The following is a 25,822-nucleotide window of genomic DNA, read 5'->3' as shown; positions in this document are numbered from 1 at the left end:
GTAACGGAGAGAGGGATGGCATTGGTAATGAATGGTGACAGATGGAATATCTCAAATTTGTTGTATGCTGATGATGCAGTACTGCTTGCAAGTACCGGACAAGAACTTGGTAGGCTAGTGCAGAGTTTTGCTGATGTCTGTGAGCATTGTTCCTTGAGAGTAAATGTAGAAAAGAGTAAAGTGATGGTTATTGAGAGAGAAGGTAACTCCCAGTGCAATGTAACAGTGAATGGAGAGAGACTGGAATTGGTGAGAGAGTTCAAATACCTGGGTACAGTGATAGAAAAGAGAGGAAAATGTGCAAAGGAAGTTGAAAGCAGAGTGACACAAGGAAGAAAAGTAGCTGGTGCAATGAAGGCCTTGATAAGAAACAGAGGCTTGAGTGTCGCAGCTACACGACGCTAACAAGAAGGAGTGTTAGTGCCAACCTTAACATATGGATGTGACTATGGTGTGGAATGAAAATGAAAAGTCAAGAGTAAGAGCAGTGGAGATGGGACTGCTGAGGAATGTATGTGAAGTACAGAGGGTGGATAGGATATGAAATAATGTGATTCGTGAAAGATGCGGAGTGAGGAAGTCGGTGGACACCAGAACTGAAGAGAGTGTACTGAGATGGTACGGTCATGTGGTGAGAATGGATAACAATAGAGTTGTGAAGAAGGTATATCTGAGTGAATTTGAAGGAGGGAGGAGATGAGGTAGGCCAAGGAGAAGGTGCAGAGATATGGTGGATGAATGTGTGAGGAAGAGGTTTGGAAGTCGGTGAAGCTAGGGAACTGACAGAAGATCAAGCTGGCTGAATGAATGTTGTGAGGAGAAGTGCATGATCAGGGATTTTTGGCACACCATTTTAATGTGGCAGCGTCTGGATTGACTCTGTCAGATACGACTGTGTGAAGCTACAGAACGTGGTGACTGTCTTTGGCGTATCTGATAGAGCCAGGATCCCGGGGGCTTGAATGACGAGTGAATGGAAGCGTGGCCCATTGGATTGGGAAATTTTGGGCTGTCTGGACATTGCTACCCCTCACCCAGCCCTTGGGTGGGAAAGGAGGTCCGGATGATGATGATGAATTGTATTTTCTGTTGCACTTGACTGAGTCTCTCTTTCATCCTTTCTATGTTGGTGTTACAGTTCGTGGTCATGAGAACGTCGTTTACGTATCATTCAGAACTGCTATTAATGATCTGTTTGTAATGTTCGTCCTCTAGCACTTCCATAAACAATGATGCCATCACTGCACTTAGTGGCAATCTCATGGCAACACCTTCATGCTGCCTGTACTCACACTGGTTGAATGCAAAAAAAACTGAACCAAACACACATCAATACCAGCTTTATATAGTCTGCTCTGCGAACAGGTAAGTTTTCGTCAGTTATATGGGCACCACTCACAATGGTGTCCAAGGCACGCCCTGTGGCACTATCACTGAGTTCTTTCCTAGTATCCTTGGAAAGAGGCTTGGCAGGGGTGGATGAAGCAAAAGTCCACGTGAGGCGGGAAAGAAATCGGATGAGAAAAGTTAAGAAAAGATCGTCCAACACCTGGAAAAGTCACAGAGACGACTGAGGTATGGTTAGGCGTGCTGATGGGAGTCTCCCCCGAGCTTTTGGTGATGAGATAAAGTAGCAGCCACTTCAAACTGTGCCAAGAAAACAATTGCGGTTCCTACCAACACCCAGCGCTGCCTCGGCCACCGATTTTTGACAGTTCTGACTGACACCCGGCAGTTAGAGGTTCAAGCAACATCAGACAAAAATTATGCAATGTCCGGCACCAAAACGGGAAGTACCTAACAGTTTTATGCAATATCTGGATGCATGGTGTATCAACCATTTGTAAACAGTAGCCAACCAGTACCCAGGAAAACCCTGCAATTCCCCCAGCCAATCAGAATTCATTGTGGAAGCGGCCCCAACCTACACACTCTGTCTCTCATGGATCTTGCTCAGTGAAGATGTAACTCTGCACTCTGCTGCTGTGACCATGTGATGGCAAAACCCTGGTGCTATGACTTATTCTGTGGCCTCCCATGCCTTGCTTGTTATTACTGCAAAACTTGTGGCCTCTCAGTGCTTTGTCTCCTACTGCTCCATTGTAATTCTAAAATTACTGTGCACATAACTGCAGTAATCCCTCTATTATCCGGATGTCCATTACCCGGACACTGTTATCTAGCTGTTCAGAACCATTATTTGTACATTTTTTCATTTTTTCCAGACAAAATGCATGCATCCGGGTGGAAATTATGGCCGCGTGAAACTTTCGCCCAGTGGGGCGGGAATAGCAGGGTGACACCGCCCTATCTGGCTGGGTAGTTCACCCAGCATCTGCTACAGACCCATTTTCTCGTTCTCATTTCCTGCATGGCAACAGTGTAGTGAACACCTTCTCTCGGACAGTTGTTACTGCAGTTCACATGGTGGTTTGTCTGATTGTTCCCTACCTGCTTCAGGCCTTGCTATTCCTTGCATGCCTCTTCCTAGGGCATATGATGATGGCCCCTCCACCAGACTGAGATGGTCTGGGAATGTGGAGAGGATGGAGGATGACAATAGGGTGCAGAAAGTGAGAACTGTGAATGGCAAGGGTAGGGCTGCAAGAGGCGGACTGAGAAAGGCCTTGGACGAGGCCATAGAGTGTGACCTCAGGGATAAGGGACTAAATAGGGAGGCTGCCAGAGATTAAGCTGCATGGAAAGCCATCATTTGGTGACCAAGGACAATATATGCAAGCACACTGAAGCCTTTATTAATGAAAAATAATACAATATAAACACTATACTACCTTATTCACTGATAGAGTAACTGTATCCTTATACTCTTCCCTACTGTATTCTGCTTTCACTAAAATCCATCACTTCATTCTTGGAGCACTACTAATCCCTCACTAACTTGTCACATTCTTCTCATGAGAATTTCTATAATTTGGTGGAGAGACAAAGCTGACAAAGGTGAAAACACAGCCTTTGCTTAAGTGGTGCTACTGTTAAAACATCTGTATTTACAGACCTGCTCGGCAGCTTTCCGTAGTTGCTTCTCTCGTTCATATTGTGTAACCAGCTGTTCATTGTCCTCACGCAGCAACTCCACTTCAACCTGGAAATGAAAGAAGGGGACTGAGTACACTAAAATTATGGCTTGTCCTCTGAGTTAAACTGACAGCTCTGAATGCATTCCAGCACAGCCAACACTTCCATTCTCTAAGGTTCAAAACAGACTGGCGTTTTCCTGTGTACCATAATGTTTCTTAGTACGATATTGGTACATTATTAATCTTTCAGTATTGAGCAGTTACATTTCTTCTGTACAGTACATTTTCAACAGCTACTGTACAGCAGCTATCTGACCATACTTACTTGTCAAGGAGGAACTGTTGTTATTTTTGCTTAACCCCAGTCTGCCTACCCAAGAAGACCTATCAAATGCAAATAAGAAACCACTCCTAAAGGGTTGTCCATAGATTCCCTACACCACTGATGCTGCATCTGTGTCTTACTGTAGCATGTGCTGTGCAGTGCTCCCCTGTGTGTACTGGTACTATGTTGTGTGGGCCTATTCTACAAACAGGGCATGTACTGTATTGTCTATGATTCCACCCAAGCCAAATTTAAGTTGATTACTCTCGAGGAGTGAGTGATGTCCTGACCTAATAGAAGTCAAACTTGATCAAGTCCATTTAAGGATACCTCTGATGGGTGGATGGATACTGTAATCATTCTAACATTAGGCCTAAGTGTTCAGAGCAAATCTAAACATGCAGGTATAAAGGCAATTTTAATCAGCAAAGAACTGGTAACAATGAAGAAATTATGTAGATAGTCCGTAACAGTTGAGAATTAAAATTTTTGATGGAAAACTCTGACCTGTAATAAAACCAGAATAAGTTTTAGGTTTAAGCAAACGTAATTATAAACTGAGGTTAAATTACATGCTGCTAAAGTACTTACGTCATTATAATGCAACAATGAACTGCTGAAACACTAAACAACAGAACATTTATCATATATAGTCATCCTTCATTTTCCGTATTAACTTGGATGGTTTTGGATATTCGCAGATCAGTAAACCAACACAAAATATATAACGTACCTTACTCAAGTTTAAGGTGTACTTTAAGAAGCTTTAACAAAATTTATAGCTAAAATCTTGGAAAATACACTTTCATCACATAAATTTACAAACTGGTAATGTTTGGGGATACTGAAAGCTTTTAGGCAATTGCACAGTCAGCTCATGGCTGTGAAAGTCCTTCTAGGCCAGTGTTCATCATTCACGGATTATGCTTTCTGTGAGTGTGTCTTCCCTACAACTTGTGAAAAACATGGGATGATGACACAAACCCTTTTATGTAATTACAGTATTTGATATGGGTGTTGAGGCTAATGTCAGCAAGGTTTACTTTTCAATAGCACAAGTTTCGTTTTGTTTTGTTTTTAAAGGCTCCAACATGCTTGCATGTGTCGGCCTTGGTCACTTAATGGTGGCTCTCCATGCTGCTTGATCTCTGACAGCTTCCCTATTCCATCCCTTATCCCTGAGGTCACACTCAATGACCTCATCCCAGGTCTTTTAGAGTCTACCTCTCACAACCCTACCCCTAACATTAACACTTCTAACTTTCTGCCCCCACTTATCATACCCATCCTTTCCACATGCCCAAAATATCTCAATCTACCTCTCCCCATCACAACACCAATAAACTCCAGTCCCATCCTACCTCTCAACTCTTCCATCATATATCTAGCCCCCCCCAGGCCTTACACTCTAGGATGAACTGCACATCCACCTAGCCTAATCATTGCCATTTCTGTACGTTTGAGCCTGCAAATACTGTATCCTCTTCCTTTACTGCCTAGCTCTCACTACCAATCAGCATTACACTCCTAATAGATGCTGCATACAAAGATCCCTTAGCACAGGAGGGAGAGCCCTCTTCATGTCAGAAGAGGCAACAGCTCCCTGAACTTCTTACAACCATTCCTCACTCTGGCCACACCTCCAGCACATAACATGTCTCCTAAATAAAAAAAACTCTTCCATACACTCAAGAGACTCACCAGCAAGATCAATCCTTTCATGCCTGACAATCTCCCCCTGCTCTCTCTGACACACTGCACACATGAAATCAACATTATCTCACAATCTACCTCTAATACCACTATATCTGTTATGCACCCACTTACCACAAACACTGCACAGGATGGAATTACTTCCCACACCCTTGTGACAAATTGCACATGGTTGCTCTCCCTCTTCTTTGACAGTATTGTACTACCTCCAGCCCTAGATACCACCACTTTTGTTTTACCATATCTGCATTTACTCACAAGCCCTTGTGTCCCATACCATACCTATCTATCTATCTATTGCCAGACACCTCAATCCCGTTTGGGGTGACCACAAACAAATCGCCTCCACGTCACCCTGTTCCCCTCCATTTCACTGCCCTGCTCCCAACTCACACACCCCTCTCTCCTATACCTCTCCACCCCATCCCTCCATCTCATCCTCGGCCTCCCCCTCCCTCTTCCCCCCTCCACCTCACTCACATACACTCTCTTCGTCAGTCTTTCACCCTCCATCCTCTCCACATGGCCAAACCACCTCAGTGTATTCCTCCTAATGCTTCCTATCAAATCCACATCAACACCACAACGCTCCTTTATATCCTCATTTGTCAGCCTCTCTCTCCATGTGACTTCACAGGCTCCTCTTAAATAACTCATTTCCACTGCTCTCGCTCTTGACTTGTGTCCTTCCAATAACGTCCAAGCTTCACTTCCATACGTTAAAGCTGGTATCACAATACTGTCATGTAGTAACTTTTTCACTTCCATGCTCACCTCCCTGCTTCTTATCACTGCTTTCAAGGAACCAGCAACCTTTCCTCCCTGCTGTACCCTTTCAAGCACTTCACCCTCCAAACCTCCATCCTTACTCATCACACTACCCAAGTACTTAAACGTACTCACATTATCCAATTCCTCACCATCCAACCTCGCTGTACATTCACTGACTTCACCTCTCTCAAAGACCATCACTTTACTCTTCCCTACATTCACCTTTAGATTCCGTTTTTTACACACTCCCCCAAACTCATCCACCAATTCTTGCAGCTCCCCTTCGTCTTCACTCAACAACACAGTATCATCTGCAAACAACAGTACAGGGAGTTTCCAACCACTACCCTCTCTCACCAGGGCCACTCCAACATCCACTACCCTACCTTGTACAGACTGAACAACCATGGAGACATGACATCCCTGTTTCAACCCAACCTTCAAAGAGAAAAATTCACTCAGTTCACCATCCACATGCACTGCAGCCTTAGCACCATCATACATACTCTTCACAGCATATCTCTACTTCCTAAATCTTTCCTTTGCCTCCCTTTCATTCTATGCAATCAACACCAAATCATCGGCATACACCATCTCTCACGGGAGTCCACTTCTGAAGTCAAGTGAGAGGGCTTTGAGTACCATAATAAACAAAAAGGGGCTGAAGACTGACCCCTGATGCACACCAACATTCACAGAAAACTCATCATTCAAATCTCCATTTACCCTAACCTGAGTGCAAGCACCCATATAGGCTACACAGCCATAACCACACTAACCAGCCACTCCTCGATCCCAAGCTCTCTCATTGTCCACTTCACCACCTCCCTAGGGACTCTGTCAAAGGTCTTCCCGAAATCAATAAAAACAAAGTACAGATCCCTTTTCTTTCCTATATATTTTTCCTGAAGCTGTCGAACAATGAATCTGGCATCAGTGGTCCCTCTGCCTGGCATAAACACATGAGTGTCACATCAAAACAATGGAAGCAGGTTCAGGAGGGAAAAATTTTCATGTAGACTAATTCATGTCCTAAGACAACATGACAGTGGGACACATGTGACACGAAATGAAACAACATACAAGAAACTACAGAAGCTTCTGGTCCAGTTTTTATGCTATGTCAGATTTGTATCATGTTCTGTTTTTGTCTAAGAACTATTTGTGGAAGCTTTCACATATCCCTAACCACCACTGGGAGGCTCAACTTCTGCTTTCTGACATGTTACTAAATAGTCCTGCTGTGTGCAATATATCCATAGGCTATATATATCTGTACACTATGTAGCTAGGCTATAAGACTGAGAGTATAGTCATCCCTTGTTGTTTACTGTTTCAACCTTACCAGTTTTGGTTATTCATGGCTGGTAAAATACACCAGTCTGAGGTATATGTGGGATGTTTTAATATAAACTGTTGCTAAATCATCTGAAAATAGCTACACTATCATCGAGCACAGTAGATTCTAATGTCTGATGTTTGGGTGCATTTTACTGTAAAGGGTTTTCAGGCAATCACATTGCTGAAATTTTGGCTGTGTCAGAAATCCTTTTAGACAGGTTCCCATTAGTCACAGATTACTGCTATTTGCAGCTGTACCTGTTCCTTAACCTGCACAAGACACGACTGTTCAAATACAGTAATGCGTCTAACCCCTTAACTGGTCTATACAGCCTGGGCTGTTCCGAGTGCGACTGCTCAATACAGCCCTGGCTGCGCTGGTGAATTTCGAATATAGTGCCATGGTGACCAAGGCCGACCCATGCAGGCACGTTTGAGCCTTCAAAACCGAAACCGAAAAAGAAAATGAAAACCATACATTCCAATAGGGAATCACACACTTCAATGTTCATCCATGGCTTTACCAAGGTAAATATTGAGCTAATATTTTGCTACTATATACTTTGGCAGGTGTTCTCTCAATTCCTAAGACAAAATTTTACCTTTGGGAAATTTCATCTTTACCCTTATGCCTGCGCACCACGGACGCCTCCGAAAAACCACCATGAGCAGTTAATGGGTTAATGACAATGGAGAAAAGCACCATACCCCAGTCAGAGACTCATCATTTCATTTGCTTTTGAGTTTATAACCTAGAGTATATATTTCAAAATTCAGTAAGGTATCAGTATGGTACTGTGTACGGTACCAATAAAAACAAATTTGGGGGCAGAACTGGCCAAGCATGAAAATATTCACCAGGTGCTATAATTAAGCATGAGAATTTCTATCTATACTCAGACACTTTAATCCCATAAGGAGTGAGTAAAAACAAACTGCCTCCACATTGCCCCATCCTCTACCTTTTGGCTGCCCTTCCTCCAACTCACACACCACCTCTCTCATACTGGTATATCTCTCCATTCCATCTCTCCATATCACTGTCTCCCCCTCACCCTCCACTTCACTCACATACACCCTTCTAGTCAATATCTCATTCTCCATCCTCTCCACACGGTATAATTATCTCAGAGTACAGAATTTCTTTTAAAGCTTTCAATGACACCCACATCAATACCACAACACTCCTTAACTTCCTTATTTGAGTGACTGTCTCTTCATGTAACTCTACATGCTTCTATCAAATTTCCACCATTCTCAATATTAACTTGTGTCCTTCCAACAGGATCCAAGTTCCCTTCCAATATGTATGTCAGAGTGAGGATCACAATACTGTCATGCAGTGAATTTTTTTACTTCCATGCTAACTTCCCTATTCCTTTTCACTGTATTTCAATGAACCAGCAATCTTTCTTCCCTGATGTAGTTACCCTTTCAAGTACTCCACCCTCTAAACTTCCTTCCTTACTCATTACACTACCTAAGTACTGGCACTTGAATGCATTCACATTTTTCATATCTTCACCATCCAGTGTCAATGTGCATTCTGTGACTTCAGTTTTATCAAAGACCAGACTTGAACCTACACTCAATTTTAGATTCCGTTTCTTACAAATGGTACACTCCCAAACTCATCCACCAAGCCTTGCAGCTCCAATACAGTATCATCAAACAATCAACAGTACAGAAAGCAAACCATACTGGTACCCTCTTTTATTAGAGACACTCCAACAACCACTGTCCAACCTCGTACCTAACTCTAAGTAAGTCCATCCACATATAAAATGAGCAACCACAGAAAAATGAAACATCCCTGTTTCAATCCAACATTCAGATAAAAAAGAACTTGTTCCCTATCCACACACACTCCAGCCAAAGCACCCTCACACATATTCTTCCCAGCATCCAACAACTTCCAATCTACTTCATATATTTTTAATACCTTCCACATTCCTTACCTATCTGCTCTGTCATACCGATCTGCTTTCTCCAGATTCATGACTGCAACATACAACTTTTTCATACAACTTTCTTCCCTTCTCTAGATACTTTTCCACTAAACATCTCAGATTAAATATCTGATCTATGCAACCTCTTCCCTTCCGAAAACCCAAATGTTCATTTCCAACTAATTATTTGCTTATTTTCCAAACTCTACCAATAAGCATCCTACCACAAACTTTTCCCAATACACTAAGAAGACAAATACTGTACCAGTACCCCTATAACTGTGGCAGACTGCTCTTTTCCCTTCCCCTTTATACAGGGGAACAATTCCCCAGCATACCTGACTTCCAATCCCCTGGGCCCCTACCTTCCTCACAGGCCAATCTGCACATCTTCCATAGCTATCCATTCTATCACTATCTCGGGGTCACAGGAGATGTAGTGATGTTGGAAGTACGCTGCAGGATGCAAGAAATTTTCAGTGTGTAGTATGTTGGGGAGTTCAGGCTGATGAAGACAGAATGGCAATTGTTGTTTGAGGTGACAGCCACTTAGGCTGCCTGGAAGTCCTGCTACTGTATCTGGGATTTTATGTTGAGTGCAAGAGAAGCTGAGGCTAATTCCACTGCTAAAATGTGAAACAGACAGAAGAAGTTTGGAGAACAAATGCCTCTCCTAACTAGCTATGAGTGAGTCCTCCTTTAGTGCAAAGAGCTCTCTCCAGAACACTACAGTACCAGTATATACATAAGAAGAGTTATGCCGTACAGCAAAGACTTGCCCAGTGTCAGTTAAAAAGAGAGAAAACACACAGACAGGAAGGCAGTGATAAAAAGGGGAAACATGCAGACAGGAGGGCGTGAAATGAGAATATTTAGATGGGCATCACTGAATGAGAGAATTAAGAGTGTGCTATGAGAGAGACCTAGCATAAGAAATGTTAGAGCAGTGATGCAAACCAGGTTAAGATGGTTCAGAGAACCAGCATGGACTACAGTGTTCAAACCTAACGTTGCAAAAATAAGGTTATGATGATGACAAGGATGATGATAAAGAAGAACTACCGTACAGCAAAAAGTGTGAAGGTGTGCCAAAAGAGCTTAAACTTCCATTCACCTTTCTCTGTAAACCCTCCCTGAAATGCCACAGCCAATGGGATTAGCAGGGGAGAGGTATGGCCAAGTCATGGTGTACCTGACCTAGAAGTGGACTTGCTGCTCTATTCATGTTGCTCAACCCCCTAAATACAGCGACATGTTCTGATTTATTCTTATTCAATTCTATTTATTATTTCATTTTTCTTAAGCTTTGGGGAAAAAAAAACTCTTGTAGTGATGCAGTAAATGATGGCTATATCTAACCTACTGAGTATGAAAACCTTCCAAATTTGTATCAAACCATCAGGAGATAGAAAAAAGAAAAAAAAATCAATTATAACTGTTACTTCAATCCAATGGTGTAATATTCATTTTATTCTGAATATTGTAGTACCTGATGATTTTATATCACTCCAACATTTCCTCAAAGTTTAATGTATTTTTCTGGATGTAACACAGCAATGACAAAACAGACAGCAAGTTCCTGGAGTGAAGAGGCTAACCCCTTCTTTACAACAATGTCTTATAGCCTAATCTAGTTATTGCCATCATCATCACCATCATCATCATCATCATCCAACCCTACGTTGCCCCATGAGAAGCGTAGAAGCCCGGGGCTAGGCAAGTTGGTCTTGACATTTAAGATGAGAGTGACCAGCTTCACTCATCCCTGAGTGTACTGCCAATGAGATATATGGGCTAATTAAAATTATGATTCTTCTGGTAGTGAACGGACTAGAAGTGATCTCCACTAAACCTTTCAAAGAAAGACTTCTTTTTTTTATATATAATGTATATGGTACTTATTACTTAACCCATGACTGAATTCAGCTTTAAAATGAAAATGATAACAACAATGACGATGATGATGATGATGATGATAGGGAGGAAGAAGATAGACCTATGGTACTGAAGGGGATGTCTTTTATGTGTTTATTATGTGTGGTCTTTGGGGAAAAGAAGTCACAGAATGCATGCTACAGCTGGATGGTCAGGAAATGGAGAATGAGAATGTCTTCAAGTATGTAGGTAGTGTGATGATGACTAAGGACAGTTTTGGGAAGTGCGTGAAAGTGTACCACAGAGAAGTAACGTTCCTGCTTCACTGAGAGTTATGATTAGAAATACGGGAGCAAGCATGGAAATAAAAAGCCATTGTATGATGGCACTGTGAAACCCACAACAAAGAAGTGAAATATGGATTCCACTAGAAGGACAGGAGTGACAGCAGTGGAAATGAGCTATATGTGAGAATCATGTGGAGTTACATGGAGAGATAGAATGACAAATGAGGACCTAAAGGAACGTTGTGGTGTTGATGTGGATGTGGCTAAAATATTCTGAGATGTTTTGGCCATGTGAAAGGATGGCAAAGGCATGACTACAAGTGTATGTAAGTGAGGTGGAGGGGGAGACCGAGGATGAGATGGAGGATCACAGTAGAGACATTCATGAGAGAGGGGTGTGAGTTGGAGACAGGGCAGTCAAATGGTAGAGGGTAGAATGACATGGAGGTAATTTGTGGCCATCCCTTAAAAAGGATTAAGGCATCTGGCTAAAAAAAAAATAATCTGGGCACACAACTCTGATGTAACTCACATGAGTACGAGTTATATGAAGTACCGTATACTAGCTAACAAGGAACCAGCACATGACTCAGACAACCAAACTCCCAACTGCAGATACATATTTAAAGTAAACGATTTTCTACCAATTTTTTTTCTTTTTTTTTAAGGCAAGACAAAGGAAAGATGTCATCCAAGAAGACTTTGAGCCTTTGGCCTAAGACTGTCCCCACACATAAACAAAAGTGTATGCTTATCAAAGAAAAACTGAAAATCCTTGAAAAGCTAAACAATGGGGAATCTCCGACCCAAACTGTAAACTGAACATGAGATTTTGAGACAGTGTGTCACTGATATAAAGAAGTTAGCTAAATTCTTGAGTAGATCACCCAGGTATGGTGTTAGCAGTGAACAATCAACAGTAAAACAATTTTGAAAACTAAATTATGAAAATTTAGAAGAGGCTGTTTATAAATGGTAGCTACCTACAAAAAAGTTCAATGGGTGTCGGAGCTAACCCATTAAAATTCAAGCAGCTGTTGAACATATGGCAAAACATATGAAATATGAGGGTTCCAAGGCTAGTGTTGGGGGACTATTTAGTTTTAGAAAAAGAAATAACATTGCGAATTGTAATTTAAGATGAACAAAACACTTTTTGAGGCAACTCCAAATTTACCTGGTAGGACTTAGATAACCTCTTAACTCAGACAGCCTCCCATTCCTCACAGTATTTTGAGTTGGGTTCTACTGCGTTTCTCTCTTAGTATAGTACAAATATAAATATAAATATAAGTATACATACTGGTATGTGTGTGTGTGTGTGTGTGTGTGTGTGTGTGTGTGTGTGTGTGTGTGTGTAATTCACCGGGTCGGTCAGGATCACTTGATGGTTGTGATCGTCAGCTTTTACCCTCCCGGAAGGGAGCTGAGAGCTCATATAGTCCGATCTAAGGGCAAGGCTGTGACCTTCACACAAGCACACACCCGTCCCCTTGCTCAAGGGGGACAGTAACCACCCACTTCGTCAGTGAAACTTTTCGCAACCTGAGCGAGGCGCGAACTCCCGTCCACCAGTTGGCAAGCGAGAGCGTTACCACTGCACCAGCGAGCGGTGTGTGTATGTATATATATATATATATATATATATATATATATATATATATATATATACACATGGCTCTTTGCAGTTTAGTGGGTAATTAAGGCGCTCCAATCGGACTAAGCTGATGTAAGTTCATTTCCAAGGAGTGGTTGAAGTTTACTGCTCATGTAATGCCACTCAAGGATGAGTGAGGCTGGCCCCTCTCATCTTAAATGTCAACACCAACTTGCCTAGCCCCGGGCTCCTATGCTCCTCATGGGGCAACACAGGTATAGATGATGGATGGATATACTCTATGTATACAGTATATATATATATATATATATATATATATATATATATCTCATCTCATCTCATCAGCCGTTTGAGTGTCCACTGCAGGACTGGCCTATCCCGTATCTCTACTAAGTGGCTCAGGCTGTCTGGCAGAGACTGTATGTAGGATGAGAAGTGCTTATAAGTGTAACTGTAATGTTGTAGTGGCTTTGGATGTGTGTGCAGTCTGTGAACCAAGTGTAATTGGCCCGCACAAGCCGACTAGGTGCCAGCATACTTTTTATAATATGCGACACTGGTTCAACCACAACACCCCTTATGTCCGCCAAGCAGTACATGGCCAGAAGAACACTCCCAAAGTTTATTACCCTGGCAGGGCACGAACCTTCATTCCTCAGTGTATGAAAACACACACTTTACCACTGTACCACAGAGGCTCCATATATATATATATATATATATATATATATATATATATATATATATATATATATATATATATATCATCCACTCAGTCAATGTAGGCATGCCTTATGGTCTCTACACTGAGTGACAAGCCAAATGGTTTCCTGTACCCAGGAAACCATATACTAAGGTGGGTGGTAACCATATAACCAGGGTTTTTGGCAGAGTTAAATGTTCCCCAGATTTTCCTATCCAAAATCACTTAATTATGGCAGCTGTTTCAGAAAGCCTCAGAGGGCCCAATACCTGCCCGGGCCCCCAACCAAGGGCAGATTCACATGGCCATGTGGAATGGGAGAGGGATGAATGAGTAAAGCAATAGAGTGGAAGTGGTGAATGTGTTCAAGAGTGCGAGATATGCTGTGATGGCACTGTGTGAAACAAAGATGAAAGAGTGTGAAGTGGAGGAGTGGGAGGGTGTGAAATGTGTAATATCAGGCATGAATGGGCGAAGATCCTGCAAGGAAGGAGTTGTTTTGTTGATGAATGAGTTGTGGCAGAGTGGAATGATAGATTACAAATGTGTCAGCTCAAGTGCACCGGTATGCCAAGTTCAAGTTTGAGACAGTGAATGTGGCGGTGATTGTAGCATATGCACCATGTGACGACAGGAGTGAAAGACAGGTTTTGGGATGAGCTGGATGAAGTAATAGGAGAAATGCCCAGCTGCTACAGAGTCTGTAATGGGCGACATGAATGGAAGAGTAGGCACTAGTCCTGAGGACAACATAATGGGTTGTAATGGAGTACGGTACCTGGAGAAAATGATAATGGGAAGAAACTGAAGGATATGTCAGGAAAGAAGGATGTGCATTTGTAACTCATATTTCAAACAAAGATATACATAAATCTACATGGTGTAGAGGGAATGGGGATCGTGTTGAAAGAAGCCTGATTGATTACGTGCTCATAGATAGGTCAATGATGGGAATGGCTGCTGATACAAGGGCTGTAAGAGGAAAATGTGGAGGTCTGTCAGATCATGTGACTGTAGGCTAGTATGCAAGATCAATCTGAGGAGAGTGAGGTGGACCAGGAGAGAATAGAACAGTCAGGGAGAAAGACTGAAAGTCGAGAAGCTGAGGATCAAAGAAATGGCAGATGAATACAGGTCCAAAGTAGGGGAGGAGTTAGAATCAGTAAGGAATTAAATGGATCTGGAGAGCCTGTGGAATGCATATAGGGAGTGCTTAGTTAGAAATGGTAGTGGTGTGTGGTGTGGCAAGAGTAACAACAAAGAAGAAAGGTAAGGCATGTAGGATGGGGAGGTTAAGAGAGCAGTGAAGGAAAAGAGGGAGAAGTGGCTAGAGTGGTTACAGGACAAGGGTTCAATTAAAATAAGAACCAAATATACTGAGGCAAGAAGCATGTTAGAGACTAGTGAAGACGAAAAAAGAAGGAGGTAAATGATGATCTAGGAAGAAAAATTAATGCAAACTACTCTGAAAATAGGAAGTTATCCTGGAAAGCGGTGCAGAAATGTAGAAGGGAAAGTGGAATGAAATGTGAAGGTGTGAAGGATGTAGGATGTAATTATTAACCGATGGGGATGAAGTAAGGACCAGATGGGGAGAACCTAATGAATGGGAATAGAGAGAGTTGAGTGGCTGTAAACATGACTGGTTTTAGGGGTGTGCAGAGAAGGAATGCAGTGCCAGAAAAGCTCTGTGAAGTGGCTGAAAAATGGGAAAGCTGCTGGAGTTGATGAGGTGTATGCAGAGATGATTAACTGTAGTGAAGAGACTGGAATGATGTGTTTGTTGGAGATATGTAAGAAGGCATGGATGAGTGAAACTGTGCCAGTAGAGTGGAGAAAGGCTGTATTTGTACCCCTGTACAAAAATAAAGGTGAGCGAAGTGAGTGCAAGAATTATTGTGTAATAAGTTTACTGAGTGTGATAGGGAAGGTATATGGAAGAATTATTATAAAGTAAGAGAGATATCAGAAGTCCTAATGAGTAATGAACAGCATGACTTTAGGAGTGGTAGAGGATGTGTGGATCAAATATTTGCAGTGGGACAGATAGTGGAGAAGGCTTGTGAGGACTATACGGTGTTTATAGTATTCATGGATCCGGAAAAAGCATTTAACATAGTAGACAGGGAAGGATTGTGGAAGGTTTTGTGCATGTATGGTGTAGATGGTGAGCTGCTAGGTGCCATCAAGTTTTTATGATGGTACTGAAGCACGTGTAAGGGTTAATGGGCGTCTAAGTGAATGGTTCATGATCAATGTGGGCATGCATCAAGATTGTGTGATGTCCCCATGGTTGTTCAATATAAAGCTATATAGATGGGATGATGAGAGAAGAAGTAAGAACATGAGTAATGGAGAGGGAAATGGCATTGGTAAAGAATGGTGATGGATGGAATGTCTCCAATCTGTTGTATGCTGATGATGCAGCACTACTTGCAAATACCAGACAAGAACTTGGTAGACTAGTGCAGAGTCTTGCCGATGTCTATGAGCACTGTGCCTTGAGAGTAAACACAGAAAAGAGTATAGTGATGGTTACTGAGAGAGAAGGTGACTCCCAGTGCAATGTTACAGTGAATAGAGAGAGACTGGAATTGGTGAAAGAGTTCAAATACCAGGGTACAGTGACAGAAAAAAGATGAAAATGCGCAAATAAAGTGGAAAGTAGAGTGACACAAGGAAGGAAAGTAGCTGGTGCAATGAAGGCCTTGATAAGGAACAGAGGCTTGAGTGTTGAGGCTGCACGAGGCTTGCATGGAGAGTTATTGCCAAATTTAACACAGGGATGTGAGACTATGGTGTGGCATGAAAATGAAAAGTCAAGAGTGATGGGACTGCTGAGGAATGTATGTAGAGTACAGACAGTGGACAGGATATGAAGATGTGATTCGTGAAAGATGTTGAGTATGGAAGTCTGTTGACACCAGAATCGAAGAAAGTGTAGCTACTAAGACGGTATGGCCATGTGGAGAGAATGGATAACAACAGTGGTGAAAAAGGTACAGCTACCGCAAACTAACTTAGGACCTCCCCCCACAAGGTATTAAAAACACAGAAATCATAGTATATCACAATGTTTGTTCATGAAATGCCATTCATTAGTATGAAATAATGTTTCCCTTGTTTTTCAGGACCAGTTGGCTGCATTATGGCATGGAATCACTTAGATCTCTAAAGTAATCTAAGGACATTTCTTTGCACCAAACTATTGTCAGTTCAGTCTTAAGGTTGTCCAGATTGGGTGTCTTCTTCTCTGCCATGATTTTCTTTATCTTTGCCCAGCAGTTTTCTATCGGATTTAGATCCGGACTGTTGCCAGGCCAGACAAGGACCACAATCCGATTATCCTGAAGCCATTTTGTCACCTTCCTTGACCTGTGACATAAAGCTGAATTGTGCATGAAAAAGTCGCACCTATGAATATCAAAAAAGTTTAACAAATGAACTTTCAAAACTTGATTGTACCGGCCACCATTCACCATCAAGTTCTTAGGAAGAAAGTAGAGCCCTCCCCTTCCCATTTCATCTGAGAAACACCCCCATACCATTACTGATTGTGGGTGCTTAACAGTTGGACTGCTCAAGCAGGGTCATATTGACTACGAGAGGCAGGGCGACCAACCTTGGCAGAATGCACCTGGAACACATGAAATGTACTTTCATCAGAAAACTTAACTTTTCTCCACTCATCCGATGTCCAGTGTGCATACTTCTTGGCAAACTGAATGCGCTGCTTCTACGTGTGGTCAGTGAGAAACAGTTTCTTGGCTGCAGTGCAGTTTGGCAAACCCAGCTTCTCCTGCAAGCGGTGTTGGATAGTTCAAATTGATATGTCTTGTAACAGCTGGGGATGCATTCTCTTCCATTCTGCTGCTGTCAGTCGAGGATTCTTGATTACTTCTCTCTTCAGAACCGTATCTGTACCTCTGGAAGTCGTCCTCTTCTTTACACCGTCATGCTTCTGCTCTGGTACAACATCAGGTGGCAGGCTGCGCGCTGCAGCAAGAATCATCATGATGGTCAACTTTGCGTGTCCAGTACGTTCACAAATCGTGTTGACAGGGACATTATCCTGCCTCCATGCAATGATATGGACCCTCTCATCCCTTGAGCAGTACTTTTCAGGCATGACAACTCGACTCTAGCAAAATAACAGGGCAAACAGTAATGCATACAAAATAAAAGGGGGAGGTGCAAGCTTGGGGCAACGGGAACATATGCTCCCACTCTTGCTTCTGGGCAAGCACTGACGTGCTGAGTGTTTCACCACCTCCTGCCAACACCAGAGGAGTTGCCAGTTACTTCTTGCCCAAGAAATTCACTTGATAGAGGTGGAAATACAAAGGAAAGACAGACAACTCTCCCACAGCAATTCTGTGTGTAGGTCCTAAATCAATTTGTGGTGTGTGTCCTCTCTTCCTATTTCTCCCATCTTTCCTGTCACTTCTTATTGCTTTTCTTTCCTTTACGGGTGGCTTTACATTGAGTGACAAGCCAAATGGTTTTCTATAAGCCAAGAAACCATTTACAATGCTGGGTGGTGACCATATACCCAAACCATATGTGTTCCCTACATGTCAACAAGTGGGTTGGTGGAGGGTTAGTGCCCCTCCCTGTAAAACAAATAACTCAAAAGTCAAATGGCCAACCCTTACGGGATTATGGGATCTGGCAATACATAGATAGATAGATAGATAGTATATCTGAGTGAATCTGAAGGAGGGAGGAGGCAAGGTAGGCCAAGGAGAAGGTGGAGGGATATGGTGGATGAGTATGTGAGGATGAGAGGTTTGGAAGTCAGTGAGCCTAGAGGACTGACGAGAGATCGAGCTGGATGGATGTATATTGTGAGGAGAAGCGCATGATCAGGGATTTGGCACCCCTTTTCAACGTGACAGCGTCCGAACTGACTCTGTTGGATCCATGTATGTGAAGCTATAGAACGTAATGAATGTTTTTGGCGTATTAGATAGAGCCAGGATTCCAAGGGCTTGAATGGTGAGTGAATGGAATTTGGATTGGGCAAATCTGGACTGTCTGGACATTGCTACTCCTCACCCTGCCCTAAAGTGGGAAAAGTAGTCCGGATGATGATGATGATGATGGGAACAATATATACATACTGTATATATATCCAGATAGATAGATAGAGAGATAGATATATAGATACCCACACTATGTGATATAAGTAAGTGAATATGCATTACCATATACTGGTACGAGTAGCTAGGCCACATGAAAGGGCAATGAAGTAAACAGCAGCACTAGATCAGCCACTTGGAGTGCTAGCATGGCACAGCTGGCCCTACTGATTATATCATTTTTACTGAACTGAAAGACACCTTGATAAAAGAACAAAATAAAGAAAGAGGGAACACATTAAAGGGACACATACCAAGACAGAAAAGGAAGAAAGGAAGGAAAGAACATGTGAAAAGGACAGGAGGGGAGAAAACTAACAACTGAAAGAAATGGAAAGAAAAAAATGGTAGAGGGGGGAGAGAAGGAACCAGTATATAAAAAAAATACCGTCAGTTGGGGTGAGTTCAGACACTTTGAGTTTTATTTTTTTTTAACTCCTTCTCTTCCTTTCTGGTTTATGGCAGATGTTAAGTATCCAAAAGGGAGCTGAATCATGTGGCTATTAAATCATAACACCTCCCAGAAATTGGAGATCATTATTTTGGTAGGGAAATATTTTAACGAGTGTCCGAACTTATTAAACACAGGTGGGGGTTATGTTCAGACATACGGGTTAGGGGAAGGAGGGGAATCCGGACGACCATTGATGTAAGCTGTAAATCGATAATCTTCAACCATACATCGTTGCCGGACATGTGAGGGGTTTGTTCGGACACCTGGCAATTTTTAAAAAATAACTGCCATTATTTTGAGAAGGTATAAAATATGACTAGCAGGTACCGTAAGTTGAAGGCACAGACAATTCTGTTACACTGAGATGTGCAAACTTACATATAATTATTAACTTACTTAGGCCAGCAATATGAATGAAAGATCCCTTGTATAGGCTATACTGTAGTACTAGTACAGTGTATGTATGGTACAATGATACAAATTAAAGATTCTTAGAGAAATATAATATTTAACCTAGGAATAATTATTCCCCTGTAAAAAGAAAAAAGGGAAAAAGAAGTGTGTGGTAATAACAGGGGCACTTAGGCTATCTTCTTAGTGTAATAGAAAAGTATATGGCAGGATACTTATTGACAAAGTTAGGGAAATAACAAGAATTAGTTGGAGAAGAACAGAGAGGTTTTAGGAAGGGAAGAGGTTGTGTAGATCAGATATTCATTCTTAGATCTTTAGTGGAAAAGTTTCTAGAGAAGGGAAAGAAGTTGTATGTGGCCTTCATGGATTTGGAGAAAGCATATAACAGGGTGGATAGACAAGGATTGTGGAAAGTATTAAGAATATATGGAGTAGATGGGGAGTTGTTGAAGGCTGTGAAGAGTAAGTGTGAGGATGCTAGGGCTGCAGTGCATGTGAATAGTGAACAGAGTGAATTTTTCTATCTGAATGTTGGATTGAAACAAGGATGTGTCATGTCTCCATGGTTGTTCAATCTGTATATGGAATGGGTTATAAGAGATAACTACAAAGTAGGGCAGTGGATGTCTAGGACAATACACTATTCTTTTGCGGACATGCATCTGAGGTGAAAAATTCAGTACCGGTAATACTTAAGGAGGCACAGGATCACTTTATTTTGTATTATTATTATTATTTTTTTTTTTTTACCTAAGCTCTTCAAGAGATAGAGTATTTTCTGAGTGCATTATCAAGTTTCTATTTTATTTTCTGTTAAAACTGGTGAAAAGTGCTTTGAAAGTGGTGTTTGTTTACAATCCCTAAAAGCGTCGAAGGCATACGAATGCCATCTTGTAGCAAGTGATGACAGATGGATGCCATCTCAGAATGCCATTTTTAAACAAAATTACCCATACAGCACCTATTCATCCATACCTTACCAAAATTATTGTAATTTAACACTTAAGTTATCCTAACCAACCCTATTTCACACTAACCAAACCAAACTTATCCTAACCTAACCCATCCCTTATGAATTCAATCTTTTGTTTACAAATGGATCCTTTTCATACTCTAAAATGTACTTCTGTACACCTTTACAAAGTCACTGACTTATGAGGTCCGGTAGATAACAGGTAATTTTGTTTATGAGGTGGTCCTGTCTCCTTAGGGATTACCAAAATACCCCCTGTAGTTACAAACATAAGAACACTCGGAAACAGAAAAAGCATTTTACTAATTACAATGCTCATGCTCATGAAAAAGTAAACTTCCCCTGACTGGGAGGATGTAATGAGATCAGTTTTATCCATCAGCCCAAGTCAACCAGACCCAAATTGAAACAGAAATGATGACAGGAATTCTAAACATTATTCAAAAATATCCTGAAAGTTTATCATACACCATAGGTATTTCAACAAAGTCTACCTAACATACAGGTAATCTACAGAACTATACAAAAAATCAAAATACAATAGTGCTATTCTAATGAAGTCTCTCTCTCTCCTTGTGGAATGTAAATGACACTGCCAAAGGCACTATATGATAATGCTCTCCATATGCAAACCCCTTCAATAACCATCCAATCTTACCTCATGTTCCTGGTTTTCTGTATACGCAAGATCAAGCCCTTCTAGGATATTGACCACCAGGGGCATGAGATCCTTCACTACGTCCTCGTCATACTTGGAGATCATACGTTCGAACTCTTGGTAGATGCTCCCAGCCAGACTCTGCACCTTCTCCGACATGACGATGTGAGAATCGTCGTGGGAGTTGTACACTGTCTCCCCATCAATCATCTCCATTGTTACCCCTCTATCCCAATCTTATCTTAATCATTTACTTTGTATTTTTAATTACTTCCTCTTAAGGATGTTTCTTAGCGTTTTTCAGCGTCCATATTCCCCTAAAAATGACTTCTTTTCAGCGTATAATTTTAAATATATATGTACAAAGATTAATAATTATGTCGTTTTGTTACTCATTATTCTACGACCAATTCACCATCCATAATGTACTTGCTTAATTTTCCTTCATCCTGACATATCTTCCTTACGCTGGGGCTTTTCTTTATCAACTATCGGGGCTTTAATGGTCTTCCCTTTGAAAATTTATTATCTACGGTCCACTTCTTTTTATATTTGTGACAAAACTGACGAGGTTGCCCAACGTTCACTTCATCAGACACTGTCCTTTCCCCTATTTATATCCCCCAAATTGTCTATTCCCGAACACTGCTGGTCACTCTCCGGGGTTCTAGGGATTTTGGGTTGATTGTATAACTCACTTTATCATGTCTACAGGTTGATTTGATAAATATTTGGACTGCAAAATGTTAAAATATGCGAGGATATACAACCACCTCGTCCTCGCCCCCACCCAGCACTGAATGACGTTGCAGCTGAAAATTTGAGGTAACGTTCCAATAATATTTCTACATAGGATATGGGAATAGATGCTAATACCAAGTAAATACACAAATTGAGTAAACATTTTCATATGATATTATTTCGCAGTCCCCATTAATGGCAGTCTGTTAGTTTTTGACGGTTATTTAATGCCAAATTGGAAATATTTACATGGTTTCTGAACACTTACATGATATATTGATTTTCCTGAGTGTGAATGTTTATAAAGAATAAACATAGAACTCTCATTTTACTAAATTTGATTGCCTGTAAATTGTACATATATATACGATAGCTATACTATCATTAACTACTTAAAATACAGAGATTTAGCTGCATGCATTTAGTATGGATTTATATAGTATACTGTTATTACTTTATTTAAAAACATAAAGCTTGTACTCAGACTGACCTTAAAGATAAAACTATAAATTTATGTTATCTCGACATCTAAAGATACAAATGTTCGTGTTGCTGATGCTGACTTTGACTTGTTTTGTACACTCAAACTGCCCATCATAATTTCAGTAGACCTATTTCTTACCCATACTTTAAACACTGACAAGAAAGGTTGATGAAAGTTAGAAATTAAATCGTATAATAATTTCGAAACATATATCAATTTATTACGTAAGGGACCAAACTTTCGGACTCACGAACCATGGCTTATCTAGGGAGGTTGGTGTCTGGCTGCAGAAGGGGAAAATTACAGTTAATACCAGCAACAACGCATTATCGGCGGAATTTTGGCTCAGAAAAAGATCATAAGACTGTGAGGGTCGGATGTGCCAGCGGGTTTTGGGGTGACACTCCCACAGCGGGTAAGAAAAGGATAGTTTTGTCAACAAACACAGCCCCTTACGGTAAGGCAAATATTACCTTATCTCTGATTTTACTATAGTCCCTTACCGTAAGGCAAATGTTACCGTATATCTGATTTTACTATAGCCCCTTAAGGCAAATGTTACCGTATCTCTGATTTTACTATAGCCCCTTAAGGCAAATGTTACCGTATATCTGATTTTACTATAGCCCCTTAAGGCAAATGTTACCGTATCACTGATTTTACTATAGCCCCTTAAGGCAAATGTTACCGTATCTCAGATTTTACTATAGCCCCTTAAGGCAAATGTTACCGTATCACTGATTTTACTATAGCCCCTTAAGGCAAATGTTACCGTATCTCAGATTTTACTATAGCCCCTTCATACCGAGCAGTCTGGCTGAAAGGCTTGCGCCTGTATGCCAGATTCCTTACCTTAAAGGCCGGTTCACATGAACTAAATCACGGCCGCTTCTTTCGCCAATTTGCGGGGAAAAAATGGCGATTTCGGCATTTCTCTCAGAAAGGTGTTCACAAGTACGAGGACCGCAGAGGCAGGAACATGGTAACAGTGTTTACAAACAAAGATGGACCACCGTACTCGTGCTAGGTGTGCAGCTCTTGCACTTGCACTTTGACTACTTCAAGATGAGCCCTCATGACCATGATTTTGCTCATTTGAACAAGCCTTTACTGTCTCTCAGCTTTCCGGTGGCTTCAGGGACTGTATGCATAAATTTTCTTAAGCATAAAATCACAAATAAGATTCCTGATGTATACCTTTAACTCATACTTAAATAATCATTCTTTTATACTCATGGTCATACCAGATACACCCAAAATGGAATGAACGTTAAAGTGAGAGTAGCAGTAGCAATAGTAAACACACAAGATGTCATATTCGTCTTCGTTCCCAGAGCTTTGCCTTGTTCGGTGCTTCCATTTAAATCGGCCTGGCCTCTTTCTTCCGATTCCAGCAAAAAAGACCGACATGTGGGTCTCTCCATACCGGCAAAAAAAGCGGCCGGAATTTCTACCGGGGAGCAAATTATGGCAAAAAACGGCTGCGAGTTTGCTCGTGTGAACTGGCCTTAATACTACACTAGGTGGCAGTGTGTCAGGACTGTGGTATATATCAATATCAATGTGGTAATTCAAAAATGCTCTCTTTCCAAAAACAGTATAGTTTCTTTTTAAAACTTTCAATACTTGGGGCTGACACAACATCTCCAGGTAAAGAGTTCCAGTCATCAACTATCCTTCTTGAGAATGAGTAGTTTCTTACATCAAGCCTTGAGAACTGTTTTTTCAACTTACAATTGATGTCCTCTTGTGCTGGAGTCATGGAGCTCAAAAAATATTTCTTGCTCAATTCTTACATGGTCGTTCATTATTTTATAGACTTCCATCGTGTCATTCCTTTCCTTCCTGTAGTACAGTGAAAACACCCCAGTGTTTTAAGTCATCCTTGATAACCCAGTCCACTAATTTCAGGAATCAATCGAGTTGCTCTCCTCTGTACTGCCTCCAAACTATCCATATCCATCTTAAACCTCACCGACCACACTGAAGTACCATACTCCAAAATTGGTCTAACCATTGACCAGTACAGTCTGACCAGCATTTGACCATCCAGACGTGTAAATGTTCTCCTTATTACTCCCGAAACATTGTTGGCCTTCTTGACTGTGGCTGCTACTTGCTTGTGAAATGTTTAATCCTTGTCCACTAGAATCCCCAAGTCCATCTCCACCATGGTGTCTGATATCACCTTTACACCATTTTGAGTTACTATAGTATATCTGTTTCTTGGGTTATTTTTTCCAAAATGAATCACCTTACATTTATCTACATTAAACTCCAGTTGCCAGTTTGATGTCCAGGTACACATATTATCTACTGCATATCACTTTGTAGGACTTGGATCTGAGTTTCTGTTTTGACCATACCTTACAACTTTGTATCATCTGCAAATATCTTAAGCATTGCCTTAACTACATCAGCAGGTCATTTATATATATAACAAATAATAATGGTCCCAGCACATTACCCTGCGGTACACAACTTGTGACAGGCTTCCACTCTGAATACTCCCCTTCGTCGACTACTCACTGCCAACTTCCAACAAGAATATCTTTTATCCATGCCAGTACTTCTCCGCTAAATCCATATGATTCTGTTTTATTAAGCAATCTAAGATGTGGAACTTTATCAAAAGCCTTACTAAAATCAAAATACGCTGTATCAAAAGGTTCGTTCTTATCCAGCATATCAGAACATCCCTCCATTGTGACCAGCAGCTGAAGTATGCATGATCTACCTAGGGTAAATCCATTCCGATTTTCACAGAATAAATCATTATCCATCATGTGTTTAATCATCACATCCCTGACAATGGACTCCATAACTTTACATAATATTGAAGTTAATGTAACTGGTCTGTAATTGTTGGCACAGTTCCTGTTACCACTCTTAAATATTGGTGTTATATAACCTTTCTTCCAGTCATCAGGAAGTTTTCCCATCACTTTTGAAATATGACAGATCTCATAAACAGTCTTTGCCATGCTGCTGCTTGCTTCTTTCAATACCCTGGGATGTAACTCATCTGGTCTGGCAGATTTGTAAGTATTTAATCCATTAAGCCTCTTCTGTATATCTTCCACATTTACATTTATAATACTGCACCTATTATTGCATTTGCTCTCCATCCATGGGATATTCAAGACATCTTTGGTAGTGTATACACTGCTGAAAAATTCATTCAGTATATTAGCTTTCCCTGCACAATTCACCATCATGGTTGAGTATGGTAAATCACTCACTCCTGTTTTAACTTGTAATTTACTTGAAGCATATTTCCAAAATGCCTTGTGATTAAGTTTACAGTTTTCTTAAATATATTTTCAAAATTTTTCTT

At 41.1% G+C, this 25,822-nt stretch overlaps 2 protein-coding genes across 2 annotated transcripts in view; one reads left to right on the top strand and one right to left on the bottom strand.

Moving 5' to 3' along the window:
- The window catches only part of syd (JNK-interacting protein syd), a 466,678-nt gene extending 444,646 nt beyond the window's left edge, over window positions 1–22,032 (bottom strand). Inside the window, exons 1-2 of the mRNA XM_080274254.1 lie at window positions 21,261–22,032; window positions 3,017–3,103 (exon numbers count right to left, since the gene is read on the bottom strand). Of these exons, the coding sequence (XP_080130380.1) occupies window positions 3,017–3,103; window positions 21,261–21,476 (303 nt within the window). The 5' untranslated portion in view covers window positions 21,477–22,032. The remainder of the gene's footprint in view (window positions 1–3,016; window positions 3,104–21,260) is intronic.
- Window positions 22,033–22,740: 708 nt separating this feature from the next.
- Window positions 22,741–25,822, top strand: part of LOC145401958 (uncharacterized) — a 189,911-nt gene continuing 186,829 nt past the window's right edge. Inside the window, exon 1 of the mRNA XM_080274063.1 lies at window positions 22,741–22,900. Within this exon, the coding sequence (XP_080130189.1) occupies window positions 22,741–22,900 (160 nt within the window). The remainder of the gene's footprint in view (window positions 22,901–25,822) is intronic.

Source organism: Coenobita brevimanus, chromosome 57, assembly GCF_032717465.1.
Source record: "Coenobita brevimanus isolate Jiangsu-jjx chromosome 57, ASM3271746v2, whole genome shotgun sequence".
NCBI classification, from domain to species: domain Eukaryota; kingdom Metazoa; phylum Arthropoda; class Malacostraca; order Decapoda; family Coenobitidae; genus Coenobita; species Coenobita brevimanus.
The sequence above is the reverse complement of the archived record's forward strand: the minus strand, read 5'-3'. Positions and strand labels throughout refer to the sequence as shown.